Consider the following 26,515-nt stretch of genomic DNA (forward strand, 5'->3'; position numbering starts at 1 on the left):
TATATAGCAAAAGCGTGAAAGCACCAGGGTGCTTCTCACGAGTGGCGTCCTTCTGATATTCTGACGATATTCTTCGTTCTCTGAGGAATCTCTAAACGATATACCTGTGTGTCAAGTATTCATCAGGATGAATCACACACCAGCCCGATAGCTTGTCCGCAAAGTTTCTTTCGTTTTATAATCAGCAAGTAACAAACAGATGCACCACATCTTTGTTTCATATCATTTTATCGAATTACGTATGACCCATTCTGTTCTATTACCGCAGGATGCGTCATACTAATTCAACTTCAATTTTTGTTCCATTGCTACAATATGGACGAATAAAACAATATAAAAGGAAAAATGTATATTTGTTATTTTCGTGTAAAACGAAGGACACTTTGGGGACAAGCTAATGCGTTGGTAGCACAGCGACGAGCAAGGGGAGGATTCTAAAATAGAAAGAAAGTACAACGAGACACGAGAATTTTGTCAGATCGATTTGTACCGGGTGTTTCATACTAAGGGGAAATATTTAAGGGACAAAGGGAAAACGTTGGGACATCGACGTACGTTCCGCGTGATCTTCTCTAGGAGAACGTTGCGAGTTTTATGTTCTATCGTTTCGTATCCGATTACTTTCGTACGAGATGCTGAAAATAAATTTCTTTTGATCTTCAACGCGGAGACGTCGCTGCTGTCTCGCTATGTCGACGTGGCGATACGCTTTCCATGCTTCCTGATTCCTATATTTCCAATATTCCCCGAATTCGTTGAATTCGTTCGGTTTCGTAGCAAAGTAGCGCTCTGACGCTTTCGATGGACTCCGAGTGCCCGCATAAATAAAAATCCAATGCGCGCGTGCATTGAAATGCAAGGAGGTCGTTTTCAGCGTCTCGTACGAAGCCACGCGATCAGATACGAAACGACAGAGCACAAAGAACTAGCTGTGTCCCGTAAACAAAATGAATGGGAACGCGTATTATACCCATACGAACCGTTTCCATCGTTTTCAGACGTCGAATACCTCAACCACCCTGTACATGATAGAATCAACGAACGAATAGAGCGAATGACAAAATGGTAAAACGCATGTTCTTAGGAGAAAAGTTACCAAAATTCATAGCGTAGGAATCTGAAAGTTTCCTCTGTCCGCCACCGTATGCGAAACTTCTGTACCGACAATGCAGCTGGCCTACGTTTCCTCGCGATACCGCGATCATGGTAGGTCGTCGCGTCGTCGAAGGATATTTCTGCCGCAATTCCAAGCTCCCGTCGACCAGAAACTACCCGCGGCGTCGCGATGGCAAGATGGAGCGACGCCAGCGCCGAAGGGACGCCATGCGCGATGCCCGGCACCGGCATTGGTCGACGCCGGGCGTCTGCGCGCCTTTCCACCCGTATTGACTTTACACCCTCTCCTCTGCGATTCTTCGCGTCCCCGCGACTCCCACGTCCCTCCCCCTCGCCCCCCTCGTTCATCCGCGACGCTTCTCTTCTCTCTCTCTCTCTCTCTTTCGCTTTCTCTGTGTCGTTGGCTCGAGTCGGCGCGTACACGCTCACGCACACCCTTCGCCGCGCGAGCCACACGAGCGCGCAGGAACAAAGAACGAACGCGGAACGAGCGTACGCGGGGAACGCGGGGGACACAAAGGAAGGTGACTCGGTTCACGGATAACGCACGAAAGCCACGAGAGCACGCCACAAGGGAGATAGAGATAGAGAGAAAGAGAGAGAGGGAGAGAGGACGACTACACGCGAGGCGAGTGTCTTACAATTGATTTTCACGCCAGTTTGATTTATTCGACCGCGCCACCGGCAGCCGCGTTTTTCGTGCCCGCGGGCCCCAACCATGGAGAAGCCAGCCAACCAGTCGGCCTACACCACCACCCCCGTCCACCCGCGCCTCTCCGCCTCCTCGCCAAGATTTATGGACTTCCACGACGATTCTTTTTAGATCGACGAGACCCTTTTTCTGGTAGCCGTTCCGCGCCAGCTTCCACCGGGTCCGTGGCGATTTCCGACGCAACGATCCCGTCGTTGGCCGATTTTCTCTATCGCGAGGTTTAAGTACAGCGAACGCTATTGGGATATTTATCGCGGTAACAGCAGGACGGTGAAATTTACAGCCCTTCGGGGGCGCTTGAAAATTCCAACAAGCAGCGGATTCATATTTTTGCCAATAGAAGTTTGAAAGGGTTGAAATTCAAAGGCAGATTGTAAACGAGGTGGCGTTTAAATTGAAAATGGCAATTACTTGATAATCGCAAGCAGCGTTACGTTCCTCGTTCCGCGTAGAAATCCACAGGCTTCTGATAAGACGTTTGTTCTATAAGCCCTGACGTATCGTACGATTGTTTATAGGAAATACGGTGAGAAAGTACAAAGTGATAGATGCGACTGTCTGTCTTCGAATGATCGCAAGTTGGAAATGAACGCGTGAGATGCGTTTCGTAAAGGGAGATGGAAAAACACTGTGAAAAGAGAACTTGCGCGACAACGTGGCGGAAATTCGTGAAAAAGAAACGCGTAAAGTATCCGTAGAGAAGCTTGTACCTGCTGGTTCTTAGTTCCAAAGGAAACTCGATGTTCCACTCGTTTAGATAGACGACACAGATAAAAATGGAGAAACAATTAACTCTTATTTATCGGCACTTGTGTTTTTCTCTATAGAGGCGACGTTCTCATACCATTTTCAAGCATCATTAACACAGCTATTCAGGAAGAGAAATTGCACTTGAATTTTATTCTAAAATATAAATATATTATGCAATTACATGGAACATTTGTCGATAGAAAATCAAAGTTGCTCGATCGTCGATTAACACACGATAAAACGCGACGAGTTAAAATAAGATTCTACGATTCTACGATTACGTAGGAAGAACGATCGCTATTATTATCGATTAACGTTAATTGTTATTAATTATCATTATTTCATCCTCGTCTTCGTTGGACGATAGTATCTCGATAAAATGCTGGTCAAGGACGAGGCAGGCAAAATTTTAGCCGTCTCGTCGTTCGCTAGGATTGCCTAGCAAGTTGCGGAAAATTCGGGAAAAAGGAAGAAGAAGGAAGATAAGGCGAAAGTCCTAGCGATATCTGGAAAGTTGCCGGGCTAACGTTTCTCATGAGGATTCCGATCTTTCGCCCCGTGTAATTTCGTGCGGGGACGGCAGCTCCGAAAAATCCACCCCAGGCAGGGATCTACCCTCGGCATGGGAAACACGGGATAGGATTGGTGCTCGATCGCTGGAGGGGTCGTTTCCAGGACTCGGGTGGGATCCATCGAGATCGCGACCAATGATAGCGAGCGCAGCTGCCCTAGGGAATCTACGAATCCTTCTCGGAAGACTCCTTCTCCCTTTTGACGAGGGGCAGCGAGGCTGACGCCTCGAAACGACGATAGGAGCCTGGATTACCTTCTCTTCCCTCGCCAACCTCTTTCTCCACCCTAACGACACAACATTCTGCCCTTGATCACGTTCACATGTGGCAAACGATAACAATTTCGGTGACTCTGCGTGGGGCGAACGAAAGTAGAACAGACAATAGGAGAGGTTGCTAGGTCTCGGGCAAGGTGGAACAGAATTTTTGCAAATGCGATTGTCCGTAATTACACGCTGGCGAGTGTTCGTTTGCGAGTAAACATTCCTGCATATAAATCGCAAGCTGCACACACGATCGATCACCGTGAAACATGGTTGCATCGTGCACCTGTGTGCACGACGCCGGGCTGGTGCGCTGACCTCGAAACAATGCATTCTTCGGGCCACGATCGACTTTTCCATGGGCGGGTTGCAATCCACTCGTACACCATTTTCTTCCCTGCGAATGAATTTCTCTTTCGTTGCGCCGCCAACCCTCCGTCACTTCTCCTCGTCTTTTTCCACCTCGTTATCGTTCACGAGCGGGCAACGTTTATCGAGGCGGAAGATTTTCTTTCGTCGGCTGGTTTAATTATTTAACCGCGAGGTTTCTCGGCCGGAGAATATCGTTTTGAGCAGCGGCCAGAGCACGGAAGCGAGCGGACGCACGCGAGAAAAATTCTTTCGTACTTTCTCGCGCGGCTTTTGCGCGCAAAATCCTACGCGCTGCTCCTTGCTACGTTTCACCTGCAACTTCCTACCAATTTGTTCTGCCTACGCCGCGTATTATTCCATTTCGGTTGCGTGGAAACCTTCTTTGGAAACCACTTTTACGTCGCATTAACCGTCTCTCGTTTTTCTTTTTTTTATGTGAAATACGAAGGTAAGAAACGGCGTATGAAAATTTCCCAACAAATCTGTTGGGCGTAAAAAGAGGAGCGATCTCGCTGCGAGCCGAATTGGCCGAGGTAAATCAATTTCGAGAGCGTCGCTTGTACAGCACGGTAGTTTATCGAGCGGCCGATTGTTTCTTTGTGTCGGTGAATGATCGATCGACTTGTCGGACAGTCGAAACTGGTCATCCAATCGTGGCGTGCCGAATCTTAAGTAGCCGGCCGGCGACGAGAAAAAAGTATTATTGTTCGAGCTAACGGTGTCCACTCTCGATTCCACTCTCTTATTATCGCATCGATTGCGATTCAAATTCAAATTCTGCGCCCTTCTCCAAACACACGCTGCCGCCCTGCTATTTAATATCTACCTACCAATCCTAATGTCTTTCCTTCTTCCTTATTTTGCATCTACGACGCCGTAAACCTATTTTACCTATCGTTTGTATCGTATAACGTGATGTGTACACGTGTGCGTATTCTCTATCGCAATTTAGCCATTTTGGCGATTCAGCAACGTCAGTGCCACCCAATAGATGAGAAAACCGAAGCGTCCTGTTTTGCAACCGAAGCGTCCTGTTTTGCGACCGAGTTTTCGGGACAGAAAAAATAAAAAAAAATACATAAAAAAGCTCCGCTCGTCAGAGGCTTAAACCCAAAAACTGTATGATACAACGAAAAATGTAAAGCGCCGACACATAATACAGCATGGCTACGTCGTACCGCCGCGTATCGGTACTTTTGCTTAACATACCATTACAAAAATTCATGTTTGTTGTGAATAATGTACCAAAAACTGTATTTTCTCGACTCGATAAACTTTAAACTTTAAACCAATAGATGAGAAGCTAAATTGCAATAGAAAATACGCACACGTGTACACATCGCGTTATACGATACAAACGATAGGTACAATATGTTTACGATGCTGTAGATGGAAAATAAGGAAGAAGGAAGGACATTAGGATTGCCATTAGGTGGCATCGACAAAACACACCATCATTTAGCTGTACACTCCAATGTGATTTACACCTCGATCTTCTTTTTATGTTTCACGCTACTTCGCTTGGATTTCATTGGCTCCTTCCGATGATGCGGTCACCGCTTCCAAGAGAACTCTACATTTGGTCTTTTTAGTTTGCTCAAGCACCGAAGCTGGTCCCATAGACTGGGACGAAGGCAGACCATAGACAGTAGACAGGCGACGTTGGGTTCGGGGCTTTATAGGGTAACACTGCTAGCTCAAATTATATTCCCATTTGTGCTTATACTTTTGTGTTGAAATATATTTTCTATGTATTTTCATCTAATGAACTCGACACTTTCAGTAAACGTAAATGTCGCGATAAATGTGCCAGCGTTTACTCTCTGCTTTGATGTTTAAACGGTAGCGTGTTTCTGTCTGTTTGACAGCCAGCCACAGGGATTCCCGTTTCTGGATTGGAAAATTCGACGGCAGAGCGTGAAGCTGGACGAGAAGCTGGACGCCTTTAGGCCACGAACGAGGTAGACCAGCCAATTAGGCGATCGCAGGGAATAAATTCAGGGTCGAAGACCGCGTAACCTATTAACTTGTAAATTGCTTCCGACTGGTGCAGCTGAGAGACGTAGGCAATCCTGGCCGGCATAAATTCGCGAAATAAATCGTGGCGCTTGTCGTGCGGCGAAACGAGACGCGCGACCAACTTATTGGCCGGCGTCGATCGGCGGATCGTTCGTTTGCATCGCGTCGTCTGCGTCTGAAAACTACGTGAACGTCGCGACGACAAAGAATCGCGCGCGGCTTTATGACCGAAATTTCGTCCGATTTGGCCGTTTTCTTGAGAACGCGGACGGCAAAACCGCTCGCAACTTCGCTCGGCGAGAGGATCGTCGGTCTAATTCGCGATTCCAGCGGATGATAAGAATTTCAGGATTCGAAGAAGGAACCTGTTCCTTCCAGCAAATAGTAACTTCTACTTGGCAGAGAAGCAACGAAGAAATAAAGGGGCGAAGAAATCGACAGGAAGATCTCGAATCGCCACACGATCTTCCTCTCTTTTTCTTCTTTTTTTGCCTTCTCGTTCGAGGAAAAAAAAAAGAGAAAGAAAAAGAGAGCAGTGGAGCGCGGTTGGATCTCCGGTGGTGGACAGCGACGTATTCAAAGTGTGAACGGATGCAAATCTCGTCTCTCATGAGCGGAATTTTCAAGGAAGCTGAAAGATGGATGGAGCACGCCGCCGGCACCGGACAATACGACGACATTTGCATCTGGTACATAATTCAGTCGACGTTTCTGCCCCCGACCATGGCTGCGTGTGCTGCTCATAAACCACCGTGCCGATCTCACGAAATCCGCCTGCCAGGGAAATCGCTTTTTTTTCCTCTTCGTCTCCGCCTCCTCTCCCTCTTCGGGTTTATTTCTTCTGTTTCTAAGCTTCGAAGCTTGCACGACGAGCACCCAGCAATTGCTTCTTCCATCGACACGTCCATAATAATTAGAGGCACGTGATGGGTCTCGGAAAGCGGCGAAAACTCGCTTTACTTTCGACCAGCAGGAAAATCGAGCGACGACGCTTTCACGAATTCGACCGTACGCGCGAATCGCAACAATAGCGGTGTAGATTCTTGTCTCGGATAACGACGACACCTAGTCGCATTGTGCGACTGCGAACGACGTTTTCTTCGTCGACTCGCAGCGTCGGTCGTTCGAGATTCCGCGCCAAGCGGAGCAGATTCTTTTCTCGGAAGAGTCGCTGGCCGATTCCTGCTCGCGACACGTGGCCGTCTCTCGCAACTCGATACTCGAAAATCTTTGCAGCAGAGCGCGCAAGAGACGACCACGAGGCGTGGAGGAAGATTGGACGTTCGTCGGATGTTCATTCGATTCGAGAGAGAGACAGGACTATGGTGCGACACATGCTCACACATATTCATCTGCTTATCTCACACTCGCTCAGTTTCTCGCTCGATAAACTAGCATTACGTGGCTTATTTTCTCATTCCTTTCTTTAAACGTAGCGATCAATCGCATCTCGATCAGTGCGCTACATCTTCCGATGTCTCGATATTTTATTCTCACGACGACTTTTCTCGTGGCTACACAATTTTCCAGATTCCTAGCTGTCTCTACGTCTTCTTAAACGTTTCAACGATCCCATCTGCGGCTCAGCTATTTCGCGAACTCCGCCCAGCTCCTCCCAGCAACAACCAGGTTTCCCAGTACTTGCCTCTTCCCGATTTTCGCATCTTGCGTTTCCCATCGAACTTTCACTTCCTGTTTCTTCGCGTACTTTCCGGTACCTGGACGTCAGGTACTGTACTCTGTCTGTGCCGTGCGTATTTGCGAGCCATAGGAAAGCCGCTATGCGCGTTGCCGAGTCAGAGGAAACGGAGAAACGAATTTTCTCCTCGAATTTCCCTTTCCCCTTCGAGATGCCACCGACTCGGCGAAAAAAATGTCAAAGGGCACGCGAGACAACGGCGAGTTCGGGGAAAAAATTCCTGCGGCCGGATTAACGGGTGCCGCGAGCGACGCTGGCGCTTCTGTTGCCACCGGAATGTCCAGGAACGCCCGGAGGACCGTAACTCGGCGTTGCACGGCGCGGCGTGGCATGGCGCGCGCGATAACCATCGCCAGGACGAGAGGGAAGAAAAGGGAGAGCGTGTAGGACAGCCGTTAACGAGCGATTCCTCGCAGAAGCCTGGCCCCTCCGCTGCCCCACATGCCCTTTGCCTCTCTGAACGTGGCTGCACCACGTTCTCGAGGATTCGCTCGTTGGAAAATCTTCCGCCGAGTATCTTCGCCCTGGCGATTCCTCTTCTCCCGTTGAACGCAACGCGCGCCGAGTTCCGCGTGCATTTCAGCGCATCACCGGAGGTTCAGCGGCGAGTTAAACCGAGCAAAGTTGGGCTTGAAGATATTTTCTGCCGCGCAATAATGAATGATAATAAAATAGACACTATAACACACATTGCAGAAAAATCGCCAAGCAAGAGTTGCAAAATACTGGAAAAGGAGGATGAAGAGGAAGGACGGAAAAGTATTAGCAAGATTCAAATGTGGAAACCAGACCAAAAAAAGGGAATACTGGGAAGAAGAGGGAGAAAAACGATGCAGGCTATGTAAAGGGAAAGAAGAAGACCCGAGACATGTAATAGAAGAATGCGAAATAACGGGAGGACCAAAGGACACGGAAAAGATACTAAACGAGACTGGAGAAGGACTAGCAGAACTAAAAACAATAACAGAGAAGAGAAGGGCAATACAAGACGGGGAGGAACGACAATAAGGAAGCACAGCAAGAAGGCAAAAGTCCAAAAATTCCGAAAGCTCGCCCAAAGCCGAGAGGCACGAGCTAAGCGATAATAAATAAAAAATAAAATAGATACAGTTAATAGTCATTTGACATAATTTTCTGTCACTTTCCATTTAAACGTGAACGTAGAAAATGCGTTTGCGCGTGAAACGAAAGGGACGTTTAACGTCAGCCAGGGACCACGTTGTGCAACGTGTTGCAATTTTACGTACAACGTTCGCAATTCGAAGCAACAGAATTATTTACCTCCTACGACCATCTTTCTCCTCGCAAGCACGTCCACGAACTTACTAAATCTGCTCCATAGATTCGCTCATTTGATGTGAGTTTGCTCGTTGAGTTACGTTCGCTCTTACAGTTCTGTTTCGGAGTCCTGGTGGATTTTAATTGATGAAACTTGAATCACTGCGATTTCGTACAGAAAACTGCGCCCAGTAAGTCGGATTAGACGCGATCGTTATCTGTATACATCTTGCTATAACTGGTGCTTCCGGTGCACACGGTTTCGTACAGACGCGAGGCGAACGTTCTCGAATTTAGCTGAACTTAGCTCGTGGCTGGATCTGCAGCTTGAAACTATCGCGAGCTGCTCTCCACAGTGTTCCTCGTAAGCTGCGTCGACAGTGACTCGACACAGTCATCGGTTCGGATACTGTCGCGAATAGTCCGAACGCGGTGTCCACTGCGATAAAAATCTATTTATCTGGGCTTGTCTTCTATACAACCGGAGTTCTCGTAATGGAAACTCGCCAATTTCCCTCGTTTTGTATTATTTCCCGACAGAAGCTCGCGCTACGTTAAGTGTCAGCTTCTCCGGAAAGTGTCTTTCGTTTTATAAGACGATAACAGACGAACGACAATTTCTGTTTTATTTTATTTCATTGAATCAGGTACGATACGTCATATTTCTATTGTCCTGTTCGTGCGTGATTCAACAAACTAATATAAAACAATTTATTACATTACAAAACGAAGCTGTCAGAAGCAGTCTGAAGCTTGCAGAAGTTGAGCTAGTCGGGCGTCGAGCGAAATCTCGTTCGAACAAATCCAGCTCGGCCGTAACAAATAAAGCTAAATACACGGCGATAGTTTTATAACGAAACGCACGTTCGCTGCGAAGGTAACCGTAAGCAATGACAGCAGGGGTGGTTCTCGCCCCTGTTGCGGCCCGATAAAACAGAGACATCCAGCCGGGCAAGGAACCGGCAAAAAAGAAAAAAGAGAAGGTAGAAACGCGGCGCGGACAGAAAGGAGGAGAGGAATAAAAAAAGCAGCAGCGAAAACTTGCCAGCTGTTCCAGGCTATCTGCGCAACGAATCAAAAATGGCGGCGGTCGGTTGAGCGGGACGACGCGCCGAGCGACGAAGAGAGGGTTTCAACCCTTGCTATCTGGCCCATCGGGGCTTTCGAGCACGTTAGACCGTACCCGTTCATAATAACGCACGGCTGGAATTTCCGTGGAAGAGACACGTCGGCACAATGCGTTTTCACGTGGCCCGATATGTGCCACGACTTTATTATTTCGGCGCAGAGACAGAGTACGGGGAAGAAGGGGGTGAATACCTGGTGGTGGCCGCCCTTTGTTTCGCTGATCGTATCGGCGGCCCTCTTTCTCTCCTCTCTCGTCACATCTGCGACCGGATTCGCTCCCATGGCACGGCCCCGTAAAAACGCGACATATTGTGCGAAAAGCATATGGCCCGGGTGGCTCCTCCTATTTTTCGGGGCCTTTTTCCACGAGGTCTCGCGAGGGGGTCGATCGACCCTGTGTCCCTTCTCGACGATCGACTTGTACGTTCCAGTCACACTCTCCTGCTTTCTTTTTCACGCTGTTTATCACCAACACGAGTATATCGCAACGTAGGAAACATGCAGGTTTTTTGTATCGAAACTATAAAAAATTTCATGGGAGCGTGTCGAAGGGCTACCACAGAATTGTGACGCCACACCGTGGCCGGCGCGTATTGAGAGATTCGAAGTGGAAAATGTTAATTTATCGACGTTATTTACGAAGTTATGCACCGTGTTACACAAGGCTACTGATTAATTCGCTACTTTGTAATTCCATAACTTGCTTATTTTCAACCTTGTACTACACATTGGCCGATTCTTGGTCTTTCTCCTATAGCGCGCAAACGCCTCCTTCCCTCTTGATACCCAGAGCTCGTGGTATTTCCATTTTTAATTTGTATTTCATAGCGCAGCCTTCAGTTTCGGTGTAACTAACGATTCCCATCTTTTCCTTCCACGGTATCGTATTTCGAAATTTCCCTTCCAATTATAACTCAACGTTTCCCGCTTCTCGCATCCTGTCCGCTTCACGATTTACCTTTATAATGTAACACACGCTGCGCTAAAACCTACCAACGATATACGCACACCGGGGTACAAATGTGCTTAAAACCTATCAACTTGAACAACAATTTGTTTGAATACTGTACAGAAACAATAGATTGGACCATAGTTAACAAGCGCGGATTATAACGCGCGCTGCGACTGCCTTTTATTTCAGTCGCCAAGTATTCTTCAGGTGTCACGTTTGACCCGTTTCTCAGCATCTCGCCTATATCAGTTTATTGTATTGACCATTTTAAAGTATTCCACGAGAAATAATATGATTTAATTTCTTATGTTTTTTAAATAAACAATTTTTCCTTTTTCCCTTTGTTGTAAAGAACGTAAGATGCGATATGTTTGCGAAGTAACATTTTGTCTACCAATCGTTTCGAACAGTAAATTTTCTGAACACTTTACGCGCGCCATCATAGGGACCAATCCTCTAAAGTAGAGCCATGATGCAAATGGGTTAAGAAACCATTAGAAGTTCTGGAAAATCGTGTCACAATATTGTTTAGCTACGTGCCGAATTATAACCAGAAATGAATGATTCAATTATATGTTTTTAAATCAATCTGTTTTGTAGAATGAGCATAGCTGTGATGGGGGATAATTATCCCATGAGTCAAATGCTACCACCAGCAGATACTATAACAGTAATGGCTGCTGTCACATAAACCAATCTGAGGTGGAGTAGTGGTTACGATTGCAATTAGTTTGGTCGAGTTAGTGCGGTTACTGTTCATGTAGGGGACGAGTTAGTTGTGTCGTATTTTCTTCTCATTTAAGAATCGTGGAAAGAAAAATCGGACTACGGGTCGCCGGGATTTGAACCCGGGACCCGAACGTTCGTAACCTAAGACGCTAACCACTGCGCTACCGTCGTTCGACTCTACTTAGTGCCGAGTGGTGGTATTTGCTGTCGAGTGCCACCACAAATCTATTGCCTCAGGAATTGTTCTATGAAATTAGTACAGAAAATGGTAAAATTCTACCTGGTAACCTGTAAATGTCGAAGAGCAGCTAGAAATTACAGTGCAGTTAGATGGATACTCTGGATCAACGTAAACAAACGCGTGCGTTAGGGGAATATAGCGTTTCGTTGCATTCGGGACAAACCTTTGAGAATCCAAATATTACGCGTTATTTTATCGCCCAATATTCGTCTTGTACATATTTCTAAGCAAAAATAAATCGTTTTCGACGCTCTGTCCGAGAAGGAGTGGGAGCTCGAAATGTCAGAAGCAACTGGGAAAAAGGGACAAGGCTCGTAGCAATTACCAAAAAATACGATGCTATTGAATGATTTATTCGACGTGACCGGTGCTTTCGCGTAACATGGAGGGCGAAGTTTCGTCGATTATTAAAACACACAGCGCAGAGAAAGCCTGCTGCTGCCCGAGGAAATGGCCACGGCAAGAAAATTATAGCGTCGGGCCGAAAATGTGACACGCGTGCCGGCGATCAGGCGACGCCTACCGGTTTAAACCGATACATATTTTATAGGTTCGGCTCGCGCCTACCGATCTACGCGAGTACGTCCTCGCTGTGTGAGTGATAGGTGGGCGGGTTCGGCTCGTCGCGCTGTCATAATATTTGAGCTGACGCCGACTACGCGGCGATCGTTAGACCCTCGCTGTTTCCGGGAAAACCTACTATATCAGGGACGAATTATTCAGGCCACTGTTTCACGGTATCGAGCGTTTTTCCACACGATGTTGCAGCGTTTCAAACACGCGCTTCGAATTTTCTGGCACTCGCAAGCGATCAGCTCCGTTTGGTGTTGGAACCGAGAGACGCGTATTTACGTACTTCGCGTTACACGCGTCTCTTTAGCTACATTTTTTTTTTTACTAAAACACTATGATCGACGAAGAAATAAATCTCCGGGTCTCGATGACTATCTTCCACGTGGAGACCGATGAAACGACGAATAAAACGAGCAGAAAGGTGTAACAACGATGCGATCTTTGTTCACGTGCGCACCCTGGGGATGAGCAACGGTCGCGATGTATCTTCCAACAGTTTCCAGTTTTCCTGCTTCGAAAACCAATGGCATTTCGCTGGACAAAAAATGCGACACGTTGGAAACCGCGCGAAACCGAACAAAAGCTGGGGATGGCGTTTGGCGAGTTGATAGGCCGAGGCAGCCGGCCGACAAATGATGGCAAAAACACGACGATTAATAAATCTAGTGCGTGCGTGAGCGGCGTAATTAGAGGAGCAGGTGGCGGCGAGAAAAAGCTTGAATCCATCAGCTTTGCTCTATCGCGCACGAGAGAAAGCGCGCGAGAGGGATAGTGAAACGTCACCGTGCTATGCGCTTTTGCATCCGCGGAATGCAGACTCTTCTCTCGCGAACGCGACTCGCCTCGATCCACTGGCCGAAAGCCTGCACTTTCACTTCGAATCGACGATTCTTCGGCGATTTCGTGGGCCAAACGTTTTTCCCAAAGCCAACTGTTCCGTGGAAAGACGACGCGAATTTATGAATCTGACGTGGAAAGGAGGGAAGATATCGAGTTTCGCCATTCCGTTTGCGTAAGTGCCAGAGCGTCTGCTCGACGAAAATAGATGGAATTCGCACGAGTCGTACGGGCCGATCGCACGAAAGTCCCGGTTACCCTTCGCGTTATCGATCCGCCCCTACCGATACCTGGTGATCCGAAATTTCCATTTCTAACGCGTCGCGTATATTTGCTGCCGACTGAGACTCAGTTTTGTCAAACTCGTTGCAAGCAACAAATAATTCATTCGATAAAGGTGCAAAGCTGGGAAACGATAAATTAGAATTTTTTGCGGCTGCGCGCTAATGGATATTCATGGCACTTGATCGAACCAGATTGATCGTATCTCACGACCAGCCTGCATATATCTTCCTGCTACTATTTGCTACAGTGCACTTTCAAAGTCAGCGGTTTTCTTCGTCAGAAAGATATTTGTCAGAAGCGAGCTACGAATCGTTGGAAAACGAGCGAACCGCGCTCGTTTTGACGCACACAACGGGCTAATAATCGTTTCGCCGAAACAGACCTGCTCTAGCGAGACGCGATTTTCATTTGGTGGAAAATCGTGTGCGCGCGATTTTCGGACAGTTCGCAACGCTGGAATCGACGAGGAATACGCGAACGGGAACGTGGTGTGTTAATAGCCGCGTATATAGGAAATTAGCTTGGCCTTGTTTTATCTTGCATTCTGATGACTGCATCTGCATATCGCGAGAAACACACAACTGCCGTGTATCGCGAGCGTGTATTAATTAAGTGTAATGTGCGGCTCGATGCGCACCGAGGAAACGATCAAGGACACGCTTTTACGAGGCAGACAGGTGCACCAGCTCCTAGACGATTCGTCGGTTGCCTCCGTCGGTTTACGAACGGAACGAAAACCCACTGACACCTTTGCAGGCGGCTCTGTAATCTCGGATTTCCGATACGCGCACAGGTCAAACCGCAAGGTCCGACGTTCCAACTAACATTTTTCGACGACGCCTCGTCGTTACGTAAAGTTTCCTTTCCACGACTTTACAATGCAAATGGCACGAAGGCTGTGTGCGTCTTCGATCCTTCTCGAGTAAAAATACACCGGCATGCATAAGCATTTCGACACTCGCGAATTATCACAGATAAATAAAACGTACAACGACCATGCACGCCTGGTACATATTGATGAAAACGTTAGTTAATATTAATTAGTATAGATAAAACGATACAAGTTGTACGAAAATCGTAACCGTAGGCGTTGCACGTTGCTGTCTGAGAATAACACGTTCGAAAACTTTATTTTGACGAATATGAAACTCCATAGACGCGCGTGTATTTCTTCTTTCAATTTTGACTTGGCGGGCCGTTTGATCCGGTCAATCAAAGTCAATCGAATCGTTGTTTGTTGAAGGTATAACGAATTTTTCGACGACACCAGGTGTCCAAGTACTTGCGCACGCCAGTGTAGCAAAATGATTCAGCTTAGGTACTTACCAGGCGTCGTTTCGGCTTGATGAGAGGTCGGTTTTGTCCGTTCATCTTGTAGTAGAGCCCGCAAGCGTTGCAGAGGTAGTGACCAGTGCCGTCTCGTCTCCACAGAGGCGTGGAAGTTGCGCCGCAATTCACACACTCGCGGCCCTCTGTCGGTGTCGCACCGTCAAAACAACAAATTGATTAATCCTTCGGTGTTGGAACGCTTCGTGTCAAAGAGAAGCTACGTTCGGTGACGTCGATCGAACGAACAGCAATGGGATTCTCCCTCCGCTTAATTTCAAACGCGTTGAAACTACACTTCGGACTAAGCACCGGCCATGCAAAAGTATCTCGACGATTCACAAGACGTTCGTAAATTATGCCGTTTGGAAGAATTCCGTTTGAATATCGTCCGATCGAGCGTATTGGGAAGAAGCTCGAGCACGCTGGCTTCTCGAAACGATCTGGAAAATTTGAACGTTCAAGAAGAAAATGGGAGGATTTCGACGAGTCAGCGTGCTCGACGCGGACACCAAGTCACGAAGATCGGTGATGGGAGTCGCATGCAGTTGCAGACATACCATATCAAGCGATTACCAGAGCAAAAGCAGAGTCTCTTTAGGACCGTGGCCGTTCGAAGGACTCGTGGATCGAACACGATCGTCCGATAGCGGCTTGTTAATAGCGGGGACGACGTTTCAGATGGGATTGCACGACGAAGGATGAACAGACCTGGTATCGTTAGTTCTAACCCCCACCAGACAGCACACGGAAAGGGAAGGATCAAAAGTTTCAGGCGTCGTACTCTTTATCCATGATTAATTATCGTCCGTTTAATTCTACCTGGGTCTGTCGCGACCCGAGACGCGTCGCAGTACGCGCGCACCTTTCGAACGCCTGGTTTTACCATTTAACGCGATCTTCCTATCTTTTGCGTATTTCACGCTCGTTACTGGCAAAATGATTTAAGTAGAGAAGATACGCGAAGAGATACAGACTGTTCTATGAGTAAAATAGACGAAGAAGAAGAGACGTCCGAAGAGATAGGGTCGCGAAGAAGAAACAAGTAGGACAGTTATAGTTGTAAAATATGTAGTTATAGAATTATAGAGAAATTAAACGGCGATGACTATATTTCTTATAATCGTGGTAACTGCGTATGATACTAATACTACAACCGGTTTAACCGATTACTGGAAATCAATGTGCAATGATAAAAGCGACGTGTGCGATTCCCAGGACGTATAAAATTAATTTGTTACCTAACAAATCCTTCGTCTTCAGATTTTTCAAATTTCTTAATTACAGCGGCAATTAACCGTAGTTAATTACAGCATTACCTACGTATAATAAATATCAAAGCATGTTACTGCTACGTTTTTTTTGAACGCAATTACAGATTTATGGCGTGATTTTATGAAAAAGTAATAGTCGTTGCTCCTAATTAGATAATAACCGATCGTTCATTCGTACACTTTGATAAAAATCGTAATACGCTGTGTACTCGCCATAAATCGATCAAACATACTTTTTATCGCGTTGCCTGTTTCGTTTGCCTTAACGAGGAACGAGCCTGAAAGTTTTGGGAATCGTACGACGGGAGAAGAGAAGAGAAGGGAGGGGAGAATTTTATCCGATGAAAAGGCAAGAATTTTCCTCGAGCCGTGAAATCCGCGTCTCTCGAAGTGGTCCTTCGAGCTGCATCCTCCTCGAGATCGAATCGAGCGTTCGCCATGACTGCAAAAGATCTGTAGACTGCGCCGAGGCGTTTTTCGTGTCGAATCTTACGCAACCGACGTGGCCAAAGAGCGATTCGAAAACTCTTCGATTAACCAGGGGGGCAGGAAAATATTAGAAGAAAAAAAAAAAAGAAAAAAAAGGGAAAAATAAAGATACATCCGACGATTTCTAATTTAACCGTAATCTTTGCTCTTTTAACGCGATTTATCGTGTCGCAAGTGCACGCGTTCGTTCAGAGACGACTACGCGTGATTGTTTTAATTGCGATCGCCGATCGTTAACGTCTCGGTATCGCGTCCGAGAAAACGATGCTTACGAGAAAGAGGCGGATTGTTTCGACGAAAAGACGAGTTCGACCGGGGGAACGAGACCGATGGAAGCCGTGCCACTTTTGCCATAAACGGATGAATTATGATCCAGGACGAGGAAACCGGCGTTCCGTCACGAATTTGGCCCGGCGACTCTTGCTGTTGCTGTTGCTTCTTCTTCTTCTTCTTCTTCTTCTTCTTCTTCTTCTTCTTCCTCTTCTTCTTCTCAATTCCGATTTCGAACGATTGCTGCGCGAAAATGGTTGCGGATGGAACGTTGTCGTCTAAACTTTCGAATCGCCAGGCCTACGAAGATTTTTTTTACGAAAACGACGCTCGAGTTAAAGAGCATGAAACGCTGCGAGGAGAAAAGCAACGGAATATGAGCTGGCTCGTTAATTGCAATTTTCACTTGTGGCAAAAACACGCGTCTTCGTTAACGATTAATTAATAAAAGCATCCGCGGCAGAGAAATCTCTCTACGGCTATTAGCCGAAAGAAACGTTCTAACGAAGATGAAAATTATACGCGTCGCGTGTATTTCGAGACTCTCGTAACTCTCGCGAATTAGAAATGCTAAATTTTTACTTTCGACTCGATAGGCGCGGCGTGACGCGGTTCTTTCGCGCAAAAGCTGTCCGTTCTCTTGGCGGACAGCCTTTGCGCCACAACAACTCGTCAAAACGAAGAATTTTTAGATTTTCTTTTTTTCTTTTTCCAATTACCGGAACTATACAACTATAACGGGTGTTTCGTAACAAGCGAGCGATATTTCAGCAACGGATACAGCGTTCAAAAACGATAAAAAAGCCTTCCAATCGACGCCGTTTGATCTTGTTTACGAGATATACTTGCGTAACGAGTTTGGTGTCCTATCATTTCGTATCTGATTACCTTCGTACTCAAATTTACTTCCTTGCGTCTCAATGCACGCGCGTACGTTGCATATTTCCTCGTGGGCGTACTCGAAGTCTCTTGTATAATCCACACCTCTTCAAGTTCTTCGAACACGTGGCCGTAAAATCGAACGAGGATCTCGACAAATTTAAAAAATATCTGGCTGTATCGAAGGAGTCGCGCATCGATATCCGAAGACGAATTAGATACGAAACGATAGAACAGAAAATTCGTAAACGAGATCGAAGAAACCCAAGTGGATACGAGCTACGTTCTTATCGCTTTTAGGTACCGCAACGATTACTCGAGCATCGCTCGTTTATTAGGAAACACCCTGTATAAGTTATATTCGTTGTAATTAATATGGTTGGAATTCTAGCGATTTAAAAGAGCATTTAGATACGTTTGGTCGTAGCTTTGTACAAGATCCACGGATTTGTCTGGCTTCGCAGTCATCGAGGCTGGCACGCTGTGCGTTGTGTGTGTCGTAAGTCGATTTAATTAGCGGACTTCCACGCCGCGAAGTCGGGCCATTGTTCCCGGAATTAGGATTTTTACCACGCCGCGCCGTCCTCGCCGCAGACCGGCTATTATTACCGCAATCAACGTATCCGGCATTTTTCAACCGTTTCATTCCCATTCCCGTTCCCCTTCGCCCTTTCTACCTCCCCTTCGATCGCCAGCGACGACCCAGATTTCCGTTTTGCCCGATTTTCCTGCCGCTTTCCAGCTGTGGCGAGTGGCCGCCCCTTAGTTTTCCGTCAAACGGCTCGAGTATCCGCGGCACAGTTTCTCCGAATCAAAGAATTGGCCGTTGAGTTGATCGGTCGAACGCTTCGTGGCGCAGAGAAAAATCGTGCGAGAAAGCACGGCAAAAACGTTGGTCCGCAGACTCTTTTCGAGAGGGAGATTTTTGCCAGTGACAAAACCAAAAAACGAGTAGCATGTAGCCACACCACATCGAGATAGAGAGATACATAGAAAAAAAAAAAAAACAGGTACGTGTGTGCTGATTCGCCCGCGCGTGTGTGTCTTACACCTGTGTGTATTTATAAAAAATATATATATATATAATAGAACCATACAGAGAGAAAGGCACAGAGAAAGGAATGCGCCGAGTCGAGTCGCCTGCGAGCGGACGCTCGAGCGTCTCCGACGCCTCGAAAAAAATAAGAGCAACAGTAACGTCTCGATAATTGCCCAGCGTGGTGTACATACTTGATAAATGTCCGGTCGTCATCCGCATCGCTAGACCAGCTTCTTCCAAGAGTTTCCTTTGACGCAGCGCGAATCTCGTCCGCTGACCAGCGTAATCCGATCCGAATTTAAACGTCAGCGTGACAATACTAACGCAATAACGAAACTCTTTTGCCTGTGACTTTTTTTAAATTAAACCTTGACCAGCCAGTTTGCCAGGTTTTTCTGATTAAAACGAGACCAAACACGGTATAGTTTAAATCGCGTTTAACGACGGAAAATAAGTCAACGTCGTTAAATATGCAAATATGCCGTGAGCGAATATCGCCTTGCTAAGTGTGCAACGTATATAACAAAATTGAAAATCTTTCGTCACCGCGGTTAATATTGTCCCGCAGGTATGCTTCGTTCTCCAGAGCCAATCCTCGGGTCTCTTCCTTTTTCACTCGCGCTGTCCTCTTCCACGTTCCATGCAAAATGGCACGCGTCATCTGCAGCTTCAGAGCCAATTCCACGATCCGATAATTGGTCGACGCTTGTGCCGATTTTCGGACAATTATCGAGAGACATTACCGTGCAACGTCTGCGATAACATAGACGTTGTTCAAAGGAATAAACGAGATTGTCATACGTTTGGAATCAGAGACGTCTAGGCGTTGCCGTTCTCGGTGTCCCGCCCTGTGCATCCACGTTCGTCATAAAAATCAATCAGGTGTGGTGCTGTTCACGCTCGACGTCTCGCGGGTGCCACTCAAAAAACACATCGGTGAGGCAAAAATACAAAAATACGCGTCGGTGTGTCTCCCTCTCGCCGACAACACTCAGCTCGTTTCGATAAAAAAACAAAGAGAAAATATATATATATATATAGAGACGTGTTGGTCGTTCGTATCAACGAACCGTAAGCGAAAGACGACCGCCACCAAAAGCTCGTTCGGGGATCAAAAAACGGAACAAAATTGAAAAAGAAAAAAAAAAAGAGAGAAAGACGACTCGAGGTTTCTTTCCTTGGAGAAAGAAGTGGTGTTCTTCGTGCCTCGCTATATTCTAGGAACGAGTGCTCGAGGAATATCGATTGGCGCGAGGAACGCCGTGCAGGCGAACCTCGAGTCGATAAATAAAACCAAGGAAAAAGTACCCGGTGTGACAAAAGTGAAAGCAAACGAAGGATACTGGAACTGAAAGCGAAAAACCGCGCGAATCCCGGTGCTTCGAGTGCTTGCGGATAGTCGAGTGCACCGGGGTTCGTGCGTGCAAGCAAAATTAAGGAAACCAAAAGCGTTAACGTGAAACCAAAGGAAAGAAAAAGTGAAATGGGGTGCGGCCGTTTCGGTGGGAACGAGGCTCGTCCGATCACGAACTGGCCATTCTACTGCGTGGAACTCGCTACGTCCAGACAGTGAAAAAGTCCAAGACCAGAAACGACAGCACTCGCACGGCCTCGTCTCCGTAAGTACGTTGGTACTCGCGCAGCTACCGAGATAACCGAAAGAAAGACGATCGAGGTAGATACTCTGTTCTCTATCGCTCACTGTCACGCGTTGCTATGTTATTCTACTTGTATACGTTGGCACTTTCGGCCAATACGCGTGCTCACACTGCCGGCCATTAGTATCGAGTACCTACAGTGGCTACGAAACATATTGGCACTCACACGCTTCTGGTTTACGACGAAGCGCATTTTGTCAGGTTGCGCAGTTCAGTTTCATATACTTCGATATAGCTGACTAATTGCGAATAACACGTACAACGATGATAAATAATAACGTTGTAATAAATACCACGGTGTACAAACACCTACCGCGCAAATGGTTATGTAAATGCTACGATACAATGCTGTGCCGGTACTTTTTGTGGCCAGCGTCGAACAATTCCAAGAAATTTTACCTCGCTTAGCATTTCACGTTACAAGACGCGGCTGATACGAATGCAATAGATCGACAATGGTATTACCAGGAAGCAAAATCCATTGAGAGCAAGTAATTTATGCCGAACATCGATGATCCTAAACGGTCGGTCGATCGTCGCCGACGGTGTACTTTCGCGATTAGACTGCGTGGAGTAACGCGTCGGTGAATCTTAAATCTGGTTAAACGGGCAAAAATACGCGGTGCGATTGCGATAGCCTATGAGAAATAATCCATCGGACCGACGTTCGATTATGTCGTGTTCGTAGTTCTGTATCGTAGTCTGGAAGCGCGGCTTGGATCTTCGAAAAACTGGCTAGAATGTTGCGGAGACTAGGCCGTTGCATTTTGAAACCCAAAGAATTCGGAAAATCAAGGAGAACCCAAAAGATAAGAAAAGAAAAGAAAAACGAAAGAAAAGAGAAAGTAAGAGGGAAAGGTGGTAGGCGTGCCGCTTACCGGCGGACGTCCTCGACTTGTTCCTGGGCTTTTGCTGCTGCTGCTGCTGCGCGGAAGGCGAGCTCGGCGTGTTGGCGTGCGCGTGACCGACCAACAACTTCGAGTCGACGTTAACGCCGGCCACGCCGGTCGCGTTGCCGGCCCCGGCTGCGGCGGCGTGATGCCCGAAAATACCGGAAACCGCGGTCCCGTTGTGCGGGTTGTGGGACGAAGACGAAGAAGACGACGAGGAGGCGCCGTGATGATGGTGATGGTGATGGTGGTGGGTGGTACTAGGATACTGCAGGTGCTGGTACATGTTATACGCGCTGGTTGCCGGGTCGTACTGGGATCCGGAGGTGGCATGGTGGGTGTTGGAGGCAGCCGCGGCCGCGGCTGCGGCGGCGGCGGCGGCAGCGGCCGCGTAACTGTCCCTACACGACGGTGAACTCGCACCACCGCCACCACCGCCACCACCGCCCGCCGCCACGTTGTTCCCCTGATACGCAGCCTCTTGTTGCTGTTGTTGCTGTTGCTGCTGCTGCTGTTGCTGTTGCGTGGTGCTCGCCTGTTGGCTGCCGGACACGCTGCCCGACTGGTTATTACCTTCTCGTTGCTTCACCTGACCGGTCGCTCCGCCGTTCGTCCCGTTCCCAGCGTTTCCTGTGTTCGTCGTCCCGTTGTGTTGCTGATGCGGCGGCGATGGTGCTCCGTGATGGTGGCCTAGCATCACGCTCGGTTTTACGTCGCAGGAGCTCGCGCCCCCTGCACCCAGCGCGTCCTGATGGTGCATGAACACGCCCATCGCCGCCGCGTGGGCCACCGCCGCCTGATACTCGCTGCTCGCTCCGCCACCTAACCCTGACAGAGGATTGCTCGTGTTGTTGTTGTTGTTCGCGCTACTGGTGTTGTTGTTATTGTTGTTGGTAGTGCTGGAGGTGGTGCTGGCGGTGATGCTGTCGGGGGTGGCGTCCTTCGGCGGCGTCGGCGGGAAGGAAAACAGATGGTGGCCAGCCCCGGCACCGCCGTGACTCGACAGGCTGCCGGTGGTCGGCGGCAGGGACGAGCCCAGGGGGCTCTGCGGTTTATCGTCGCTGACCGCGCCGCCGCCGCTCGAGCCTGTCGTCGTCGGGAATCCCCAGGGCGTCTTCGAGGTGTCCGCCCCGCTGCCCGATAGCCACGGATGCAGCACGGAACTGTGGAAGTGCGGCCGACAGACCTGGCTCACCGGTCCGCTCGTCACGCCGCTGCTCGACATCCTTGCTGAAAAAACGCACGGAAACGGATTGGTTAGACGACTCTTCGCTCTTTTCCTTCTCGATCTTCTACGTTCAGGCACCCTATCTACGTAGATCTAAGCTGTGCCTCGTGCGAAACAACGCAGATATCTCGACGAAAAAAGAAAAGAATCGACGATACCTTGCACGATATCTCGTTGAGAGCAATGCTCGATCGTATTCGCGTTCCAGCTTCGGCCGCGAGCTTATCGTTGCACGTGGTCGATCTACTATCAAACGCGTCAATTCCACGCCCGAAGACAGAGATGGTCGCGACGCGACGCGACGTGCTCCACAGGTCTCGTAACTACGCGATCGTTGCCTGCGCCCGAGAGAAGAACCTGATTCGTGCGTGCGCGGAATGATCGGCTTTTACGTCGATCGTAAAGGCAGCTAATTGCCGAGGACATCTTAATTACGCGCGCAAAGCCCGCTCTCGCTCGACACGCGCGCTATCATCGCTTCTCCCCCTTTTTTCATCCCTCTAACGTACGCCATCGTGCATTCACCCTTACATTCCGTACATCCTTGTACCAGAAAGAAAGAGAGAGAGAGGGAGAGAGAGAGAGAGAGGATTGACTCCGCCTCTGGCTAGGTATAATTAGACGTTCATTAACGATTTGAACGTTGCAACGTTGCCTATCCAGGATTCGCGTTTCCTTCAACCATTGCCTCCACCGGGTTCCGCGAAAAGGAATCGTTTCGTGCAAATTCGTGACTCGGGCGCAAGCCTGCTTACGTCGGGTGCAAGTTGCACGAGCACGATCGATATATCGAATGGTTCTTGCCGGCGTTGCTCCGCCACCTCGGCGGCATACGCTGATAACGAGCGAATGTTTTGCCAAACTCCACCCCGTTGCACCCCTTAGCGCAGCTGAATTACGGCCGTTAATTCGAGCTTCGAGTCGACGTCACGCTCCGTATTCCTCGCTAAACTTACGACTCTACCTGTGGCCTTACGGTTCTCGCGGCAGCGACTTGGTCGTCGGAAATTTTGTCGTCTAACAGAAGGAAAGTGGCCCGAAATCGGCGACAATCGAGAGAGATCGTATCGAGATGAACGTTTTAGTTGGGTACGAACGACGAGTTGAAGATGCACGTGCTTCTGCTGTGGAAAGTCGTCTAAATTTAGGAGCATGAAACGTAATATGAAGAGGGAGAGCACGGGACGAGCAGCTGCAGCGTCATGCAATTAATCGAATGCAGCGATGCCCCGCCTGTAATTGGATCTCGTGCATTAGATGGAAAGTAAACAAGAGAACAAGATCTCGGTGAAAGCTCGCGATCGCCAATTTTGCAAAATACCTCGCGCCACATTCTTCGTTACTGTTCGTAAATGTCGGGACCTTTGTGTTTGGTAGTTTGTTTTATCGATTTTCCATGTCGCCCCGCCATTTCCGAGTTATTTTTCGCTGAAATCGAGAGATGTTGATATTAACCCTTTGCATTCTGAATTTTATTCCAATTTCGTTACCAGCAGCTTTTGAAATTTTATTTAACTAAAAAATAAGACAATTTAGATGGCTAAAGGAAGAAGCACATTCACTCAAATACCAGTTTTATTCAATTGTTGTATTTTCTAATTTTTAAATGTATGATATATCCTGAAACAATTCCCAGGATGCAATAATTACCCCTTTGCACTGCGAATTTTATTTCAAATATGTTACCAGCAGCTTTTAAGTGCTTCATTTGAAATTTACTTCAACTAAAAAATAAGACAATTTAAATAAATAAAGGAAGAAGCATATTCACTCAAATACCAGTTTTATTCTATTGTTGTATTTTCTAATTTTTAAATGTATGATATATCCTGAAACAATTCCCAGGACGCAATAATTACCCCTTTGCACTGCGAATTTTATTTCAATTTCGTTACCAGCAGCTTTCAAGTGTTTCATTTGAAATTTACTTCAACTAAAAAATAAGACAATTTAAATAAATAAAGGAAGAAGCATATTCACTCAAATACCAGTTTTATTCTATTGTTGTATTTTCTAATTTTTAAATGTATGATATATCCTGAAACAATTTCCAGGATGCAATAATTACCCCTTTGCACTGCGAATTTTATTTCAATTTCGTTACCAGCAGCTTTCAAGTGTTTCATTTGAAATTTACTTCAACTAAAAAATAAGACAATTTAAATAAATAAAGGAAGAAGCATATTCACTCAAATACCAGTTTTATTCAATTGTTTTATTAATTTTTAAGTGTATCATATATCCTAATACAATTTCCAGAATGCAATCCTGCTTTTCTAGGACATCTATCGATTTGGACATAAAAGGATGTCGAGTGGGACTCGACAAAGGAACTCCTCAGATAAAAACTGACATCGAGTCACTCAACATAGGAGTGCAAAGGGTTAATTACCATAAAGGCAGGTAAGCGAAGAGGTGCTTACAGGAGAGACACGAAGGTATGCGAACGATAAAAGAAGCTCTCGGATGATTTTAACTGTCTTTTTTCATCGCGCAATCCATTTCATACTTTCGCCTGTCGCAAAGTCTGATTCTGTACCTTTCTACGCATTTCTGTGCCTTTGAGCGTGTATCAACCACCTAAGATCGATGAACACGAAAGCAGAGCGATGCAGACGTTCGGGTAATTTTACTCTACGTAACGACGTGTCTCCAGATATAGCTTCATCAACGTTATTTGTTAATAAACATCAATTACAAAAGTCGTGCAAGAGCAACAACGAGATCGTGAAACGACGCGATAAATTCACGAAAGAAACTAAGATCTGCAAATGGGTGTCCGAATACGTGTAACCTAAACATTCTACGCGTAAATCATTATAATTCGGACCTACACGGCCGTCTAAACAAAAATCGATGAAAATCCTGTTGCAAAAATACGTCGAAGTCTGCGGCAGCTGGAAGAACGGGAAATCGGAAATCCGTCATTTTCACGGGTTAATTTTTGCAACGTGGCGGATGGAACGATGGGCAGAAGCCAGTTCGCACTTCCTTCGGTAAAAACTTTCGCGCTAAGGGATATTTATCATGCCGCTACCTCTCCTTTCTCCGCGAGACGTTCGCTCTTTTTCGTTCGTTTGCGCGCCGGTCCTCTCCGCTTTTTGCGGCCGCCATCTCGCAAGCTGCCGCATCTCTCGTTATCCCCGAGACATTCTCATTCACGTTCACGCTCGCTTCTCCTCCACCCACGGCCGAGAGTAAGTTTTTCTGTGGGGCGAGCGATCGACGCGTGCATTTCACCGGCAACGAGATTGGCAAACGTCGCGACGCCGGGAAAAGCAGAAAAAGGCGAAGAGGTCTCGTTAAGGCAGTCTCGAGGAGCTGCTTAGGCGTCGATTCCCAAGGCGGTCGTTTGGAAACAGGTCGCTTCTAATATGGCGCCGCTTTTCCACCTCGCACCGTGCCTTTTTTCCTTTTTCCCGATCCCCAACTTGCACGCGTTATTCGCGTTATGCTAACGAATTTTTTCGCCCAACTGCAACGAAGAAGCTCCCATGGGGCTGTTACTCGAACGTCGCAGACGAGCGTCGGGAAAGCAAGGAAAGCGCGTGGAAAGTGAACAGGCGAAACCTGAGATACTGGAAACTACGTAGAGACACCGAAACCGAAGAAAGTCCGGGATAATATCGGCGACACGAAAACGATAGAACGTAAAATAGAGAGACAAGTTCATGGTGAATTACGATGGCGTGCAACGTTAGTTTACACGATTTAAGATACACCTAAGCTATCGTCGATTGGACAATAGTATGAGACACAACGAGCTAAAGGCAGTCGCTAAGAAGACTGAAAACCCAGGAAAAACTCCAGCGTCAGGCAGAATATCCGTTTGGGGGTCTTTGAAGAAACAGGTTGGAAAAATCCTGAACAGCGTTAATAACGTTAATCGATTAATAAGACAATAGCATTCGTCGTGTTTCTTACTTTGTCAAATAC

General features: G+C 47.3%; 1 protein-coding gene across 3 annotated transcripts in view; it reads right to left on the reverse strand.

The window, feature by feature from the left end:
• Positions 1–26,515, reverse strand: part of LOC117217024 (GATA-binding factor C-like) — an 89,780-nt gene that overhangs the window by 42,579 nt on the left and 20,686 nt on the right. For all 3 annotated transcript variants that reach the window (XM_033464296.1, XM_033464297.1, XM_033464295.1), the window contains exons 3-4: positions 21,340–22,581; positions 14,853–14,998 (exon numbers count right to left, since the gene is read on the reverse strand). In XM_033464296.1, the coding sequence (XP_033320187.1) occupies positions 14,853–14,998; positions 21,340–22,581 (1,388 nt within the window). The remainder of the gene's footprint in view (positions 1–14,852; positions 14,999–21,339; positions 22,582–26,515) is intronic.

The sequence above is a fragment of the Bombus bifarius genome, unplaced genomic scaffold (assembly GCF_011952205.1).
Source record: "Bombus bifarius isolate JDL3187 unplaced genomic scaffold, Bbif_JDL3187 scf7180000007974, whole genome shotgun sequence".
In the NCBI taxonomy this organism is placed as follows: domain Eukaryota; kingdom Metazoa; phylum Arthropoda; class Insecta; order Hymenoptera; family Apidae; genus Bombus; species Bombus bifarius.